At 36.7% G+C, this 16,882-nt stretch overlaps 2 protein-coding genes across 2 annotated transcripts; one reads left to right on the top strand and one right to left on the bottom strand.

Annotated features, from left to right (window-relative positions):
* Positions 1-47: 47 nt before the first annotated feature.
* On the top strand, positions 48-12,968 carry ahsa1b (AHA1, activator of heat shock protein ATPase homolog 1b). The gene is made up of 9 exons (XM_082143929.1): positions 48-187; positions 1,397-1,587; positions 3,200-3,282; positions 6,940-7,057; positions 7,152-7,237; positions 10,095-10,223; positions 10,376-10,477; positions 10,591-10,642; positions 11,841-12,968. The coding sequence occupies exons 1-9, from the start codon at positions 108-110 to the stop codon at positions 12,011-12,013; spliced, it is 1,014 nt and encodes a 337-aa protein (XP_082000055.1). The 5' UTR covers positions 48-107; the 3' UTR covers positions 12,014-12,968.
* On the bottom strand, positions 12,465-15,558 carry LOC309479747 (dr1-associated corepressor). The gene is made up of 7 exons (XM_082143930.1): positions 15,400-15,558; positions 15,220-15,292; positions 14,655-14,748; positions 14,413-14,526; positions 13,946-14,048; positions 13,802-13,859; positions 12,465-13,673 (listed from the first exon to the last, which is right to left on the bottom strand). Exons 1-6 carry the CDS (start codon positions 15,439-15,441, stop codon positions 13,818-13,820), a joined length of 468 nt encoding a protein of 155 aa, XP_082000056.1. The 5' UTR covers positions 15,442-15,558; the 3' UTR covers positions 12,465-13,673; positions 13,802-13,817.
* Positions 15,559-16,882: the final 1,324 nt, after the last annotated feature.

Raw genomic sequence — 16,882 nt, 5'->3', positions numbered from 1 at the left:
CAGCAGTCGAGAGGATTCCAGAAGCGAGAGGAGAGCACGCTCGTGTCAGACTCCGTAGCGTCAGTCATTCATTCATTCTGAATTCAGAATATCTGTATTAAATCAGCATGGCGAAGTGGGGAGAAGGGGACCCTCGCTGGATCGTGGAGGAGAGAGCGGATGCCACAAACGTCAACAACTGGCACTGGTGAGAGACAACCGGCACATTCGCACACTTACTCAAGCCATCTTGATGCTAACATGCTAAAGAACACCCGCCTAGCTGTCGTCTGTGAATCAACTGCCTCACGAGCACTCTCGACCGAAGAAAACATAGTTCTGGCAACGGAACAGTTAACGTTAGAGCAACCGAGAAAGTTCAATTTGTTTTGTTTTTTGGTGTATTCTGATATCTAGCTAATGGGCCGTTAGCGTCGTCGCAAGTTTATTCATGCCATGCTTTCGCCGCATCTTTCATGTGACGGCTTTCTGGTCGATATATAATTCTATAATTTGACGAAAATCTTGTTTGCTCTTCTATGTCTTGGGTTGTCAGCTGTCGCTTCGGTTCTGCTCTGCTCTTGCAGTGTCTCGGCAGCTTGGACATCAATGTTACTGAGGAAGAGATGCTCTCAGACAGTTTTCTTAGAGCAAGTTAAATGTTGAAGTGGGTGGGTAATTAGGTTAACACTGCTTATGAAAGGTGTATTGATGACACAGACATTAATTGGGGAAGCTGAAGCATTTAAACCATTTCTTGGTGTTTGTCAGCATCTCCACCCACAAGTTTAAATGGCTTTTAACTGTTGACAGCAAATCCTATAGATCCTAGTTTCGACATGATCTATTCAACATTACAGTCACATTAAAGCTAGGTTTTGTCAATAACTATTCTCAGGGTTCCACAGTCAAGCTGGAAATATCAATAATAAATATTACTATTGTTATTTAAAGGCCTGGAAACGTTACTTTCACGTTAAATTTCATTATAAACGTATTGCTTGTAAAACAAAAATTGAAGTTTCCTCATTAAATGGATTCAAATCTCAGGACATAATTATGTCTTCTTGCCTTGGAGACTTTTGTACACTAAAAAGTATTGCCTAATATTTGAATCTATTAACTCTAATGAATGATACCTGACATGGAAACCCACATCAATGATCTGTATAGATATGATTATAAAAAATAATACATATTCAATTTTTTTATCATCTAAGTCTGTGTGCAGTAATCACAAACAACTGATTAAGTCATAGAAAATTATTTTTTTCTTTTTTCTTTAGTGGGACCAGTGAAAATTTTGCCAGGGCAAGTAAAAATCTGAACCACTGACCAGGAGAAAAATCCTTAGCATTAAGCCCTGCAACAAACAAAAAAAGGGAGTAATGTCAGTGAATGTGCTTTGTGTTGCTAGGACGGAGAGGGACGCCACAAACTGGTCATCGGAGAAGCTGAAGGAGCTGCTCATGGGATTGTGGGTGGAGAATGATGAAGGCAAGTGTGAGATCACTGAGGTCAGCAAGGTGGAGGGAGAAGCATCCATCAATAATCGCAAAGGGAAGCTGATATTCTTCTACGAGTGGAATCTGAAGGCCGCCTGGACAGGTGAGGAAACGTGTGGAATTTAAGTTAAGTAAAGAATTGCTAATTTAAGTCTGCTCCCACCAAGAACAACATGGAAAAGCCCTTTAATGCAAAATACAAGGCGTCAAATATATATATATATATATATATATTAGGGGTGTCACGATTCGATTACATTTTCGATTCTAAGGTCACAGTTCGATTCTCGTTTTTTTATTTATTTTTTTATTTTTTAAGCACAGGTTGCTATGCCATTTTTAGACCAAATTTAAATTTAGACCAAATGTCAAATTTAAAACATTTATTAAGAACACAATGTAACAATAACTTATATCTTCAGTCAATTGGGAACTTAAGCAAAATAACCTGCGATAGTTTCTCCTTTGTAACCCCTTCTTCACAGAAGATGACATTCAAGTTCACAACAAACAAACAAACAGTTTAACAGATAAATCTATGCGTCGCGCAGAGCCACGTCATTAAAATTCTAACACTTTATTCTCTGTGTACACACACACACACACACCGGCAGCGACATTCGGCGTCTGTCCGCGGTGCCCAGCAACGGCTCAGGACCTTGTTCAAAATTAATCCTGCCGCGCCATTTACATAGTTTTATTTTAAATTAATACATTTTATATACATTTATTTGTCTCGTGACTTCACACTGTGCTGCAATATAGGCCTACATGTTTTACATTCATTTACAGAAATCAGCTGGTTGAATGAAAATTGCTGATGTTATCGGATTTTCAGGATACATTCAGTTAACGGACGCTCTCTGAGATAAAGTGCATCAGACTGCAGACTAAGCAACGTATTTAATTGTACAGTAGCCTCATAACATAGACATGATCTTAATTCCATAATGTCCTTAAACATAATATTGCAGGTCATAAACTGAGAAAGTGCGCGCGTCCGGTGTGCGATACCTCGAGTTGTCATAGACGCGACGCGGCACTTCTCGTCCGGTGTGTGCAATGCCTCGAGTTGTCAAAGATGCGGCGCTTCTCGTCGGGTGTGCGGACCCCAGAGGAGGTTGACTCGCAGCATTTCGACACCCGTGTTTTTTTCCGCTTGACAAACCGACTGAACGTGACATGGGGGCGTGGCAGCATCGACTATTCCATTTTTTTATTCGATGATCGAGATTGTGACTTCATTTCGATCGATTTCGATTTAAAATCGAAATCGTGACACCCTTAATATATATACTGTATATATTTTTTTTTTTTAAATGCAGTTAAGTGGAGTGTCTGCTCTGTAAACAGCTGGCTAAAGGGAATACTGATAACACACATCCTGAAACTGAAAACAGATATCTTACTTCCAGATAGTTTCACTCGGCAAAGAAAGAAAAATCCACCTAGATAACAATTCATTTTTGTGTAATAATAATAATACATTTTATTTGTAACGTACTTTATATTTAAGCAAAATCCCAAAGTGCTAAGTTTTTTGGCCTGATGTTCATCCCTGTTGTAAATAGATCTATAGGAAGGAATGCATTTTATTTGCTCTTGGTGTGAATAGGCCTTAAAGATGAATATGACCTAGAGAAATTCTAAGTAAATGTCTAATTGAAGCATGCTTTAATATTCATGTACATGATTTGGGCTGTCTGTTTGTACAGGGACATCAAAATCAGGCATCATTTACAAGGGGAACATTGAAGTTCCAAACCTTTCGGATGAAAATGACATGGACGACCTTGATGTAAGTTAACTCATTCACGTAGCATTTTATATATACTGTAGCATCACCAACCTGAAGGTTTTATAGAAGACTACAATGGCAGTGTGTATTGTGAACATGGTCAATTTATTTAAAGGGGCTATATGTAAGAATTATCATGTATTACTCGCTTTTTCATTGCCAATGTGTGAACAGCTTGTAACAAAACTATGTTGTCTATGTAAGCCTGTAGTGTAGACTGATTTTTATGTGAAGGATTTGGGACGTTTTTGCCAGGAAAATCAAAAGGATGTGCCGTTAACGCGCTCTTCGAGAGCCTCTCGTCTGTTCAATGACACATGAACAAATGCTTATACAATGTTCAGGATAATGCCGTAAGAGCCATTCTGTACTGTAATGTCAATGTGTCTTGCAAAGAAAAGGGTTTAATTCAAACTATAGTATCACACAGTCAGATTTACTGTATAGTCTATAGTCTCAAACATACTTTATAATCATACTATCATAACAGTGTAATTTTAATTATCTCATCTGTCGACATGATGCCAGTGAATCGCAGAGCTGGTGCAAACATATCCACATCTCTATGATCAGATGCTTTCTTAACTGCTGTTTTCTCAGAGCTGTCATTTTTGTTGTTGTTGTTTTATTAAAAAAGGAAAGCGCACAGCACATATTTACATATCGAAACGTTGCTCTGTATCGTGGACGGTGTCAGGATGTTCGTTAAAAGTATATCGCTGCAAAGGTAATTCTTTTTTACTTCTAAGCAAAGAACGAAAAAGAACATAGTTGTGAGTATTCACATTCAGTCTTGTGCGTTACGTGTGGAGGAATACAAGCACAAGTAACTGTTATGAAAAGCTTTCCTGTAGCTCAGTGGTAAGAGCATTGCGTTAACAACGCAAGGTTGTGGAGGTTGTGGGTTCGATCCCAGGGGATTGCACATACCTATGTATAAATGTATAGGATAATGCAATGTAAGTCGCTTTGGATAAAAGCGTCTGCCAAATGCATAAATGTAAATGTAAGTAATAAGTTGCTGGCTGCAGTTCACTTAATGGCCACCGGTGTCGCTAATAACAAGTGTTTGTGGATTCTACATATAGCCCCTTTAAAAACTGATGTATTCGAGAAGCTAAAGCAATGGTTCTCAATTAAGCAGACGGAGCCCAATAAGGGGATTAGGCAAACTTCCAGAGGGGCCTCAAGAAAGATTAAAATAATTTAAAATCAAGATATTTCTTACTTTAATTAATTTGTTGTTTTAAAGAACCAGTTTTTCCATTCCCTTGGATCACCTGGATATATGAGGAAGCCTCATTTTGAAAGTCTGAATTCTAGACCTGGAAATGTCATGTAAATAAAATCTCCATGAGCACTTTTATAATGAATGTACATTTTCTAGTTAAAGGGTTAGTTCACCCAAAAATGAAAATTCTGTCAGTAATTACTCACCTTCATGTAGTTCCAACCCCGTAAGACTTTCGTTCATCTTCGGAACACAAATTAAGATATTTTTGATGAAATTTGAGAGCTGGATCACTCCTTCATAGGCTTCTAGGCAATTTCATTCTGCCGGTCCAGAAATGTTAGTAAAAACATCGTTAAAATAGTCCGAGTGACTACAGTGGCTCAACCTTAAGTTTATCAAGCGACGAGAATACTTTTTGCGCACAAAAAAACAAACAAATATAACGACTTTATTCAACTATTAATTTTCTTCAGTGTGGGCCTCTGAGTGAGTTCACGAGAGCAACACGACACATGCGCGAGAACTGAGAAGATGGCGCATATGTGTCTCAATGTAGTGTTTAAGATGTTTAAGTGTGCATTTCCTAGATGTCCGAATCGTGAGAAACCAACCAGAAAACGTAAAAGTGCCTTACCAATGCTGCAAAATGAATGGCTTACCTTTCACACTTTCCCATCAGATGATCGTGAGCGGCATCTTCTCAGTTCTCGCGTATGTGTCGTGTTGCTCTCGTGAACTCACGTCAGAGGCCCACACTGAAGAAAATTAATAGTTGAATAAAGTCGTTATATTTGTTTGTTTTTTTGTGCACAAAAAGTATTCTCGTCGCTTGATAAACTTAAGGTTGAGCCACTGTAGTCACTCTGACTATTTTAACGATGTCTTTACTAACTTTTCTGGACCGGCAGAATGAAATTGCCTAGCAGCCTATGAAAGAGTGATCCAGCTCTCAGATTTCATCAAAAATATCTTAATTTGTGTTCCAAAGGTGAACGAATGTCTTACGGGGTTGGAACAAAATGAGGGTGAGAAATTACTGACAAAAGTTTCATTTTTAGGTGAACTAACCCTTTAAGCCAATCTCCAAAGTATTAGAAATTGTGAGTAAAAATATTTGTAAAAAAAATCCTTATCCTTAATCCTTAGTAAATCACAAACAACTGGAAAAGTCATGGGGCCTTCGAAAATTCTTGTGGACAGTGGGGGTCTTGGAGTCAAAAAGGTTAAGAACCACTGATCTAAAGTATCTGGAGCAAAAGTATCTATTTTTTGTTGTTATTGTTATTAGGGCTGCTCGATTATTGCAAAAATCATAATCATGATTATTTTAGTCAATATTGAAATCATGATTATTTAACACAATTATTGGTGGGTGATATGATCAGTCGTATTTCATGAATGTATTTAATTTTAGATACTAGGGACATTTCACAATTATACAGCAGAAACTAATACTGGGTTAACTAATACTGGGTTACCTAATGTAAGTAAAAGTTCTTCAGAACTGTTACAGAAGACCAATTAAACAGTCAGCCATACAATAAGAACAAAAAAAAACCCGAATTACAAACAAAACCGACAAAAAAATACAACAGAACAAAAATATAAATTAAATAATGTGCTTTAGGTTTTTCTGAAAGATTTTCAACAGTGGTATTCAGATAAATAATAGCCTTGAACAGAAATTAAATAAAGCAATCAAATGTAAAATAACACTGCTGTATACATTCAATATAGACTCAGTGTTTCCCCTACCATTGTTTTGCGGGAGACGAAATCAAGTCATAAAAACGGAATTTACTGTATAACGTGGAATTTTTATTACATTTTTGTTGAATAAATAGAGAGCAGTTCAGTACACTTGAAATCAAATCGCGATATAGACTAGTGTGTGTGAATATTAAACCTCAAAGACTATTTTAATACGAATCCTGCATGTTCTGTGTGTGTGAATGAATGGTGCAGCTGATGGGCAGTCAGTTTCATTTACCACACACACACACACACACACACACACACACACACACACACACTGATGCACGTGTGACGCTCGCGCTGTTTTTTTGTCTACATGAGGACACGAATGCATGAACGTCCTCTCCAGACTCTAGATCCGCTCTGACAGTCACTTAGTAAGCATTTAACCGCTTCATTTGAGAAAAACTATCATCATGTCATAAACACAGAAACTCAAAGGTCTTCACGGCAACCCGTCAAAATAAGAGTTCAGTTTAACCCTCCCCTTCCCTGAAAAATATCCTAGGGGAAACACTGCAAACTAATCCTCAGCCGAAATCGAAAGTAAATTACGATTAATCGCACAGCCCTAGTTGTTATTGGATGTGAATAACTAAATAGCCATGCTGAGTATATATATTGTGTACGTGATGATGATGAGTATTTTTTTTCGGGATCACACACAGGTCAGTGTGAGTCTTTGTAAAGATGAGCCTGAGACGGCGCTGCTTTCTCTGATGAGGAGGGAGGGAGCCGATAAAATTCGCACGGCGCTGGCCGGCTATGTGGGCTTCCTCAAAACAGGTACGTCTCACTGAGATGTCAAAACTGATGCCATTCCTGTGGCAGTGTTGTCTGTTGGATGTGGATTGCTATAATCGGTTATTGTCTTTTGTAGAGTTCACACAGGGCATGATCCTGCCCACAGCCAATGGTGTGACGAAACAAACAGCCCAGGGAACAACTAAGACGAGCAAAACTCAGGTGAGCCTTAAAGTGTCTCGATTTTCTTCAGTATAGCTTAAATAGCTTACTGCTCAGTCTGAAATCATTATGAATTATTGTGGATGTCAAGTAACCAGCACTAGTCAATAAGGAAGATTATGCAAACACTTAATGTATTGATCTGCAAGTAAGAAAACATTATTACCAAAACCTGTTATTCACTGATAAAGACTACTGATAATTCACACGTGTGAACAAGTGAAAATAACTAAATATACCATATAGCATCGGTTCCCAACAGGGGGGTCGCGGCCCACAAGGGGGCCTCAGCGTGCTCTGTGGGGGGTCTCGTCATATTTTGAAAAGTTTTTGAGCAATTTGCATTAAATAAAAGTCCTTAACTTTTTTCTGTTCGAAATGTATATAATGAGCGAGTTCATCATGAATCCATTTTCCAAACCGTGTTTTTGTCTTATCCTGAATCACTGGTACACCTATAATAAGTGATTACATAGGGACTATTTTACCCTGGTTCGGATCGCTGCCGCTGCGGAGTAGCCCAGTACCTGCGTGACTCGTCATAGACGCACACAGAGAGAGAAGTAGTTCCGGCTACAATATGTTCTTCCGAAAGACGCATTATTCTGTTAATAAACTCAAGTTTATTATCGCTCGCTATAGCGCCAAAAGCCTCAAAAATAAAGCCTCACATTGATAAAGCCTCACAAATAACATGCAAGTATTGAGGCCCCAGACAGAAGTCATTTAGTAATAGCCTATATTCATTATTTTTTAACCTACACACAAGTGTGAATACTGATATTTTTGTTATTGCATTTAAAATAGGGCAAATTTATAGGCTACTCCTAGGCTTACATTTTTAAATTACAAAGGGCCTACTAATGTTTTTGTTATTGTATTTTCAATATTATAGGCTATTATTTGTGCATAAACATATCTGTTTATAGTAAACATACCGTTTGTTTGAAAACAACATATTTAGTCATTCTTGCTGCAAGCTTACAAGAGCGAAAATATCATTAAATGTGAAGGGGGGCCCTAAAATATTTTCTTGGGAAAAAGGGGGTCTCAGACAAAAAAAGGTTGGGAACCACTGCCACATGCCTCATTTATATAAAAATGAGGAAAAACAAAATGTGTTGATAAATATCCAAAATAAAACGGACATCACATAGGGCAAAATATGTTAACAGTTTAAGACAAACTGCTACGGCAGTGGGGAAGATGCATGGGCATTAATTTGCTTTATTTTAACGTTATGTTTAGTTTTTACCTAAAATCTTCCCCATTCAGATGGTGATACACAAATGTGGTCATGTGCACATTCAAGCATTTCATACAATGGATTTAAACAACTCGCCCTTTTACCGCAGATTTAGTTTAAAAAAAACAACTGACAGCCAATACATATGCCTTTCATTTACAATTTTCATTCACGAATGAATCGTTCAGTGCGATTTGCGAACCGATTTAACAGGTTAATTGAAAAGAATCAGCTTGTTTACGAATCGGACACTGCTAACGCTTCTCAGAGTGAGTGACAAGTTCTTCAGCTCAAAATACAGAGGAACGAGTTGGAAAAAGTATGATGTTGTCATCAATGCAGTAAAGTAAAAGTTTCCCAAAATAAAAATACTCGGATAAAGTACAGATACTTAAAATGTATAATGCTGGACCTTTTCTCTGAACTCTTTTCATGTCATTTAAATCTTTTTCTATTAACTTTTTTCATGATTATTAATATTAGTACCGGTAAATGTAATGTTTGGTGGCTTTATGAAGTCAGCTCTAGTTTTGAACATTAAATCTATTGTTTTATCATTTAAAAAAAAATCTTTACTGCCTTTCATTAAATAAATGGCATTTGTTTTTTGATATATAATGCAGTTTGAAAATGTATTTTAAGACATTTATACACACGTAAGTGTCCAGATATATTTTAGTGCCATTGTTTTTTGATAAATCATCATGTCAGCTATATGATGTAATGGTATGCTAAAAATACTAATTAAGCTGCATTACGGAATAGTGTGTTTGAGAGTGAACAGAATTGTATTATTTTTTTTAAATCCATGTTCAAATTCATATTCTTTCTTTATCCTGATTCAATCCGACCAAGCCAACAATAATGATTCATGGTTTGAGCTGTCAGTTTGGATTTCACTGGAAAATCCAGGCTTATGGCATTTGTTCATGCATATTTATGTCAGAAAACATGCCTTAGCTACTAGATATCATGGGTGGCTTGTATCTACAATAAATAGTGTTGTTGTAGATACTCTATGCTGTATACTGTACATTCACAGTTTGTGAACATAAAATATTAAAAGAAATTAGAAAATGTATTTAAAAAAAGTAAAATACAGTTTATCATGTGTATATCTTCATTTTTATAATGTGTAAAGTTGTAATGTTTACATCTACTAACTATAATGTGATTTTTATTTTATTTTATTAATTGTTTTAAAACCAGTTAGGGTAAGTTTGAAAGATCATAATAATAGCATATGGTACCCACAAAAATAAAAACATACAAAAATGTATTGTCTGTTTTTAAATTCACAGATAACAAATGAGATTTCAATTACATTTTGACCACTGAACTAGAAAATCCCCCTGGTTTCTTTTTTCAGAAATCTGCCCGCCTTAATGTATGCTTTGTTTTTACTAAATGATTTACTAAAATGTTTTACTATCAGTGGGGCTCAATGTAGCTTGACAGATCCGATGTGGCAATCAAATGCAACCATAGTGATTCCTCAAACGATTTGATTCATCCATGCCGAAGCACAACTGACGTAAAAGCAGCTGAATGAGCTTAAGTCATCAGATCCATTTGCTCAAACTCATCATTTGTGTGTAATTGTATTTTTAGATTGGCTCATGTAGCGCTGCTCCTCCTCCTTCCAACACAGGGGTAAAAATCCCCACCTGCAAGTTTTCGTTAAAGGACACTTTCCTCACCTCACCAGAAGAGCTTTACAGGGTGTTTCTCAATCAGGAGGTGAGTCTTCTGCCACCACCACCACAGCTGACAGGCCATTACTTGCATCTCCACTATAATGAGACTCCCTGGGCTCTTATTTATTGAATGACAGAGCTCTTCTCATTAGTGATTACATTTGTTTGAGAAGAATGCCAAATTGTGTGTTACAGATGGTTCAGGCTTTCACACGCAGTGGTGCCATGGTTGAGGCTGAAAAAGGTGGGAAGTTTCGCCTGTTGGACGGAAACGTGAACGGAGAGTTCCAGGAACTGGTGAGACTTCAGTTCCCAATTATAAAGCATGATGACAGCTCAGCTAAAAGTACATTCACTAATGATTGACAGTGATGGCTGATTTCTGAAAACATGTACTGTGGGTTTAACAGGTACCTGAGCAGAAGATAGTCATGAAATGGAGGTACAATACATGGCCTTGTGGTAAGTTAAACCAGCTTTATTCACACTGCAGACAATAGACTGTCCACACTGGCATTTCGCAAGTTATGAAATCAGATACATTTGTTTAGACGGTGTATTCAGCATCTGGTATATCTACATTGGTTGCTACAGTAGCAATGTAAGCGTCGGCTGCTAAGAGACTTTCCCATACAGCAACTGAGCTATTAGTGTGGAGAGAATAGACTGAACACTGGAAATTCTGTGAGAATGTCACATACACTACATTCAAAAGTTTGGGGTCAGTAAGTTTTCAACTGTTTTGATGCATTCCAAAGGATGAGATTGATACGGTAAAACCGAAGCCATTGTTACTGTTGGTATCACTGTGAATTACATGCTGAGAAAGAGCTAAAATTCAGATATGCTAACAGCCATTTGTGATTCTGACCAATCACAACAGACTGTGCCATTTGACCAATCAGACAGACTGTGCCATTTGACCAATCAGAGCAGAGTAGACCAGTCACAACAGACTGTGCCATTTGACCAATCAGACAGACTGTGCCATTTGACCAATCAGAGCAGAGTAGACCAGTCACAACAGACTGTGCCATTTGACCAATCAGACAGACTGTGCCATTTGACCAATCAGAGCAGAGTAGACCAATCACGACAGACTATGCCATTTGACCAATCAGAGCAGAGTAGACCAATCACAACAGACTGGGCCATCTGACCAATCAGAGAAGAGGAGGCTTTTGGAAAGAGGAGTTTAGAGAGACCAAATCCTTTATCGAACCGTATCAAACTGTTTTCAACATTGATAATTTTAATGTTTCTTGAGCACCAAATCAGCATATTAGAATGATTTCTGAAGGATCATGTGACACTGAAAACTGGAATAATGTAAATTCAGCTTTGCTGCTATTTTTAAATTGTAATATTTCTCAATATTACTGTTTAACTGTATTTTTGATCAAATAAATGATGCATTGGTGGGCAGAATAGACTTCTACCGACCCCAAACTTTTGACAGGTAGTATAGTTCACTATATGACAGAAGAAGAAATTCTTGCCATGTATAATGTGGATTAAGTCTGAAATTCCATCGTTTTTTTTTAATGCAAGTTACATAATAAATATCATATTTACCGGCTCTCTCATTTACCGTGTGCCAGTTGACTTTGAGAAACGTCTGCACGTCGTTCACCTTCCCTGTCTGTCCTTTTCATTTCAGAGCACTATGCGACGGTGACATTGACTTTCACAGACAAGGGTAATGAGACGGAGTTAAAGATTGAGTGTCGGGCAGTTCCTGAGAGTGAAGAGGAACGAACACGAGATGGCTGGCAGAGGTACTACTGCCACGCCATTAAACAGACATTTGGCTACGGCGCACGACTCTGCTGAGGCCAGGATGTAGCGGCCGCTCTTTTTGGCTCTTTTCTTTGTTTTAATGTTTTAAATTTTTCATTTCGCTCCACCTACAAATAAGAGAAGGATCTAAATATGACTCTACTGAACAGCAGGCATCACATTGTTCCATTACTATGCCTCTTTATTTGGATGATTTTTATGTTTACAGTTAAATAAAGAAAAAGATCGAAAAGTCAGAACTGAACGAGATGAAACGAGTGCTAAAGGGGAGACTTGGGTCATATGAAATATCTGTGTATGTGTGTAATATAAAATACTAGTTTTAGCATGGTAACTCTCTGATGGCACTTCTGTCCTGTCAAGGCTCGCAGGGTTGAATGGTGCCCTTATGCACTGGGCGGTTTTTTGTCAGAGTTATTAAAAATTGGATCTTCGTGATGGTTTGGATAAGGAAAAATAAAGATATATATCAGACCACTTAATGTTTTTTTTTTTTTTTTTTTTTTTTTATTGAAACGAAATTATTCATGTACATTGTTTTTTGTCATTTCATCTAATAGTATTATGAACATGTGATTTTTACTCCATTTATATTCATCGAGAAAAACAAAACAAGCTGCAGAAAGCCTGTTTCTTTTGTCAAACAGACTATATTAAAAAGAAAATCATGTAAAATGCACAACTGGTTATTTTTAGATCACTTCTTTTCTGTTTGCTTTGTATTACTGAAAGTACTGTATTTCAGCCTTTATAGGGCTTGCCTGGTTTTAGCTTCTGTTATGTTTGAAATGCTTGAAAAGGAAAAACACAAAACGATTTTAAAGGCCCTCAGTAACGGAAGAAGAATTGGATATGTTGCCCCAAATTATGATCCAGAAAACGGTTTATAGCCTATTGACTTTATTTATTTTCATGTATATTTTCCGCACACTTTGTGACCATACAAAGAACATCATTTACTTAAAATAAAAGTACCTTTGAAACATTATCCTCAGATATTTTATTCAGCCATTATTTTGCAATAATATTTGTAATAGATTCTTGGTTATTTTAAACTTCTTTTTTTTTCTTTTACCACATATTGTCTCTTTTGTCATTCATCACAGTAGTCAGGTTAAGAGTAGAAATGCATATTTATACAATACTGTGTAATATCGCCATCTTAAAATATACTTTATAGAATATTCACTATAAAATACAATTGACCTTGTCATACAATATGCAACTACTGTGGATAATTAATGGTTAACAAAACCAGTGACTTGCATTTAAAGATGGTAGAAAATAAATATTTACCTTGATCTATAAATATTGTAACACATAAGTCACAGCTTAGAGAATCATGTCAGATTATAAACATAAGACAGGTCAAACTACAGTTTTAATTGTGAATCCAACTGAAAAAAAATAAAAAAAATAGTGGCGCTGCTCACTATCACAAAATCTCTATTATATAATAAACAAATTATTTTCTTCCCAATTGGAATTTAAAACTCCCTGGAAAACTTGAAATAAGAATGAAAACAAAAAATATATATAATTAAATTCATGGTCATTATAATACCACAACAGAGCAATTTCACAAATTAAAAATTAAATATTAATGTCAGATGCTAAGAATAACTTAACACCTTGTTGGGTCTTCAGAAATAATACTGCAGTTTTCAGTGAGAGATTGTTGCGTCTTGCGAAACTTAAAAATAAAATGAAACACTGGATTGATATAGAATGAGGCATTTAAATTTATATATAATATTAGATATATTAGAGATATAGTTAAAATGTTAGTTATACACATGAACTTATCAGTATAAATCTCACCTTTTCAGAAGCCCGGTCAAGGTGAATGAGTTTCCAAGCAGATGAACAGCTCAGACTCCTGATAAAGAAACACACCATGAAAGAATCTCCCATTCAAAATTGTTAACATTGTTTCAGTAAAATGTCATAATCACAGTCACTTACACTGGATGAATCACTGTCGATGACCAGATCATTGGTGGCTTTCTGGGGTGGCTCCTCCCTCTCGGGGGTCCTGGCTTTAATAGACACACTTTGCCACCGTTTCCTAAAGGAAGATCATTTCATTACAATGGCTGCATCCACAATCACATACAATAAAGTAAAAACAGTATGTCCAAAAAGAAGTGTGTCCGAATTCAAAGTGTAGGCAAAAAGTACCCGGATGACCTAATTCTTCCAGTGAGATTCTGAAGTGTGCATACGATGGACACTTTACTTTCCCATGAGGCCACGGGAGAGGATTTATGAATGGCAGTGAAGCGACGTAACTGACACTGGTAGGTCACATGATAAGGTCACATGCTGAATGTAGTACATCCAGATTACATTAATACTACACACACTTATGGCATCTGCTTTCATTCATTCATTTGCAAGGCACCTGAACATTTTAATAAATTATACTGTACCTGTTTGACTGCATTTTGCCCTTAGTTTTGCACTCTGATGTTGACGCAGTGGAGGCTTGATCTGCCAAATCCTTCAGGAAGTCAAACAACCTCTCTGAATGGATGCACTGTTTCCTACAAAGATTATCCAAGTATAATAAAAGAACAGAATCAGATGGACAGGAGGACACATACTCACGTAACAGTGGACAATACATAGGAATGGTTATTTAAGACAGGAGGATGCCTATTTTGAACCTCACATGTGATTGATGGACATCACTCTGCTCTTCCTGGATTGGGTTATTTTACAGGTCATGCTGAGAAGAGATCTGAGGAACATTTCTAAAGCTTTAGCTAAATGTGCAGTTATGGACCATAACAGCAATATGAAGGAATTGCGATGGATGGAGGGATGGAGGAAGGGAGGGAGGGATGAAGGGAGGGAGGATGGATGAATGGATATTTTATATGAGAAAAATGCAGCCTAATTTAAGGCCCAAAATAAATAAATAAAAACAGATTTGAATTTTTTTTTTAGTGGTAGTTCTGTAATTAAACATAGATTTTAGATTTAGTATATTTTATTTAGTGGGAACCAGTAAACGAAGTAATGTTGTTGGTTCTTAGAACGCTATTACATTGTTTTTAGCCAATCACAACGTTCTATAATTATGAACTAAGGAATCGTTAGAAAAAAAGAATCGAAGAGTCAGAGTGCAGGAATCGACTCTATTGGATTCATGCTTGAAACGATTCAACTGGCAAAGGGCTCCTGACAACAAATGATTCCCCACCAGCATTCAACACTCAGAGCTTAAAGGATACATATGATGACTGGTACAGCTGTGGCGATTCGCCCAACATCTGTATCCTTTTGCATTATTTTCTTGATGCGTCCCTGGCCAAGAGGAAATCAGGAGGATGAGATGTTCAGTGACGCTCATCTGAGCAGCAGAGTTTATGGATTCACAAAGCATAAAAACTTGGAAATACAGAAATACTCACGGGTGGAAAGCGAACATTATATTTTTTCTTCTGTCCGGGCATTTTGAACTCTTAAATTTTCTTTTTCGGCTTACATTTTGAATCATTTTATGGTTTGAAGTGCGGAGCGCCATTTGTTTATCTTTCACAGGAAGTACTGAATGAGAAATGAATGCATTGGAGGGGGAAAAACAAGGGGGTCGAGCTCCACAAAGGTAACGCCCCTGTCACGTGCGGCATGACATTTGTAAACAATCCTCAAACCTTTTTTTTTTTCACCCACGTGTGGTAAGATCAGCTGAACCTGCTACCCATCTATCAAAAATATTCTAGCAACGTTTTGCTAATGTTGGCATTAAGTTATGAAAACGTAATTTCTGAATGTTCTCTGAACGTTCAGAAAAATCGATAAATGTTTTAAAAACGTAATGCGAACGTTAAGGGAACATTCAATTTTGCAAACATTATGTTAACGTTATTTTTAATGTTTTCCGAAACAAGTAGTAACATTTAAAAAAAACGTTAGATGAACATCCAACTAAAATGTTTCAGAAATAAATAAATAACGTTTTTGTGCTAACAGTTTGAGAATATTATTAAAGTCCAGATAACTCTTATCGAACGTTCCATTAGCGTTACTAGAAGAACGTTTGTTAAAAACTTTGAGATAACTTTTTAGAACGTTAGAGAAAGTTCTTAGAGCGTTCCCTGTTACCGCGGTATAATGGCCCAAAAAGTATGTGGTGCCGTATGAATATCATCAATAATAGAGTATCATATGAAGTGGGACTATATGTCGTTCTTTACACTTCTATCTAGAATGATACCAGTGTGAACTTGAGGGGAAGGTCATTCATCCTCTAAAAGTCATTTAGAGTCTTGTTGGTTTAGTAACTGCAAAATGGGATAGGGTTTTAAGTACATTTCTAGCAGTAGCCTGATCCCAATTGGTTTAATATTATGTCATCTAATGCACTGTCATTTTAAAAATAGTTTTGGAGCCACTGTGTTTATTATAAGCACACCAAGTCAAGTCATGCAGCGCAACTTATAACCAGCAGGTGGCAGAATAATCACAGCTGTTTAAAATAGTGTTTTGTCTATTACTGCACTTGTCTGGTACAAACTGAGAACTAGACCCTTACATTTCGTAAAGTTATTACATATAATTTGCTATATTAATATAAAAGTAAATATTCAGAAAATGTCTTTTATGATTTTTGTAGACAGTCAGGCCTACTTCCAAATTCCACGTGATCTCCTTAATACATTTCCAACGCATGACAGTTGAATTTCCTAAACATTCCAAAAATTGAGAAGATTATATACAGTATGGTATACGATTTGAGATGTTTCCAGAGTGTGGATATTAAGAATAATCGTTTCCTCATTGTTAGCACACAAATATAAATATACTTGCGTAAGTCAGTTTATTTTTACCATTCACATGACAACACCAGTCATACCCACTGACATCAACCACTCCGAGTATACACTTTAGTCA

The sequence above is a fragment of the Leuciscus leuciscus genome (assembly GCF_965113295.1).
Source record: "Leuciscus leuciscus genome assembly, chromosome: 17".
Classification (NCBI taxonomy): domain Eukaryota; kingdom Metazoa; phylum Chordata; class Actinopteri; order Cypriniformes; family Leuciscidae; genus Leuciscus; species Leuciscus leuciscus.
Note: the sequence above shows the minus strand (reverse complement) of the source record. Positions and strands in the feature narration are given on the sequence as shown.

Bases quoted from the DNA above. Each gene is read 5' to 3' on its own strand.
- ahsa1b (XM_082143929.1), top strand. From the start codon at position 108: ATGGCGAAGTGGGGAGAAGGGGACCCTCGCTGGATCGTGGAGGAGAGA. The intron at 1,588-3,199 runs GTGAGGAAACGT...CTGTTTGTACAG, and splicing joins TCTGAAGGCCGCCTGGACAG to GGACATCAAAATCAGGCATC. The intron at 3,283-6,939 runs GTAAGTTAACTC...GATCACACACAG, and splicing joins ATGACATGGACGACCTTGAT to GTCAGTGTGAGTCTTTGTAA.
- LOC309479747 (XM_082143930.1), bottom strand. From the start codon at position 15,441: ATGCCCGGACAGAAGAAAAAATATAATGTTCGCTTTCCACCC. The intron at 14,749-15,219 runs GTATCCTTTAAG...CTGCACATTTAG, and splicing joins AGCTGTACCAGTCATCATAT to CTAAAGCTTTAGAAATGTTC. The intron at 13,860-13,945 runs GTAAGTGACTGT...TTTCTTTATCAG, and splicing joins TCGACAGTGATTCATCCAGT to GAGTCTGAGCTGTTCATCTG.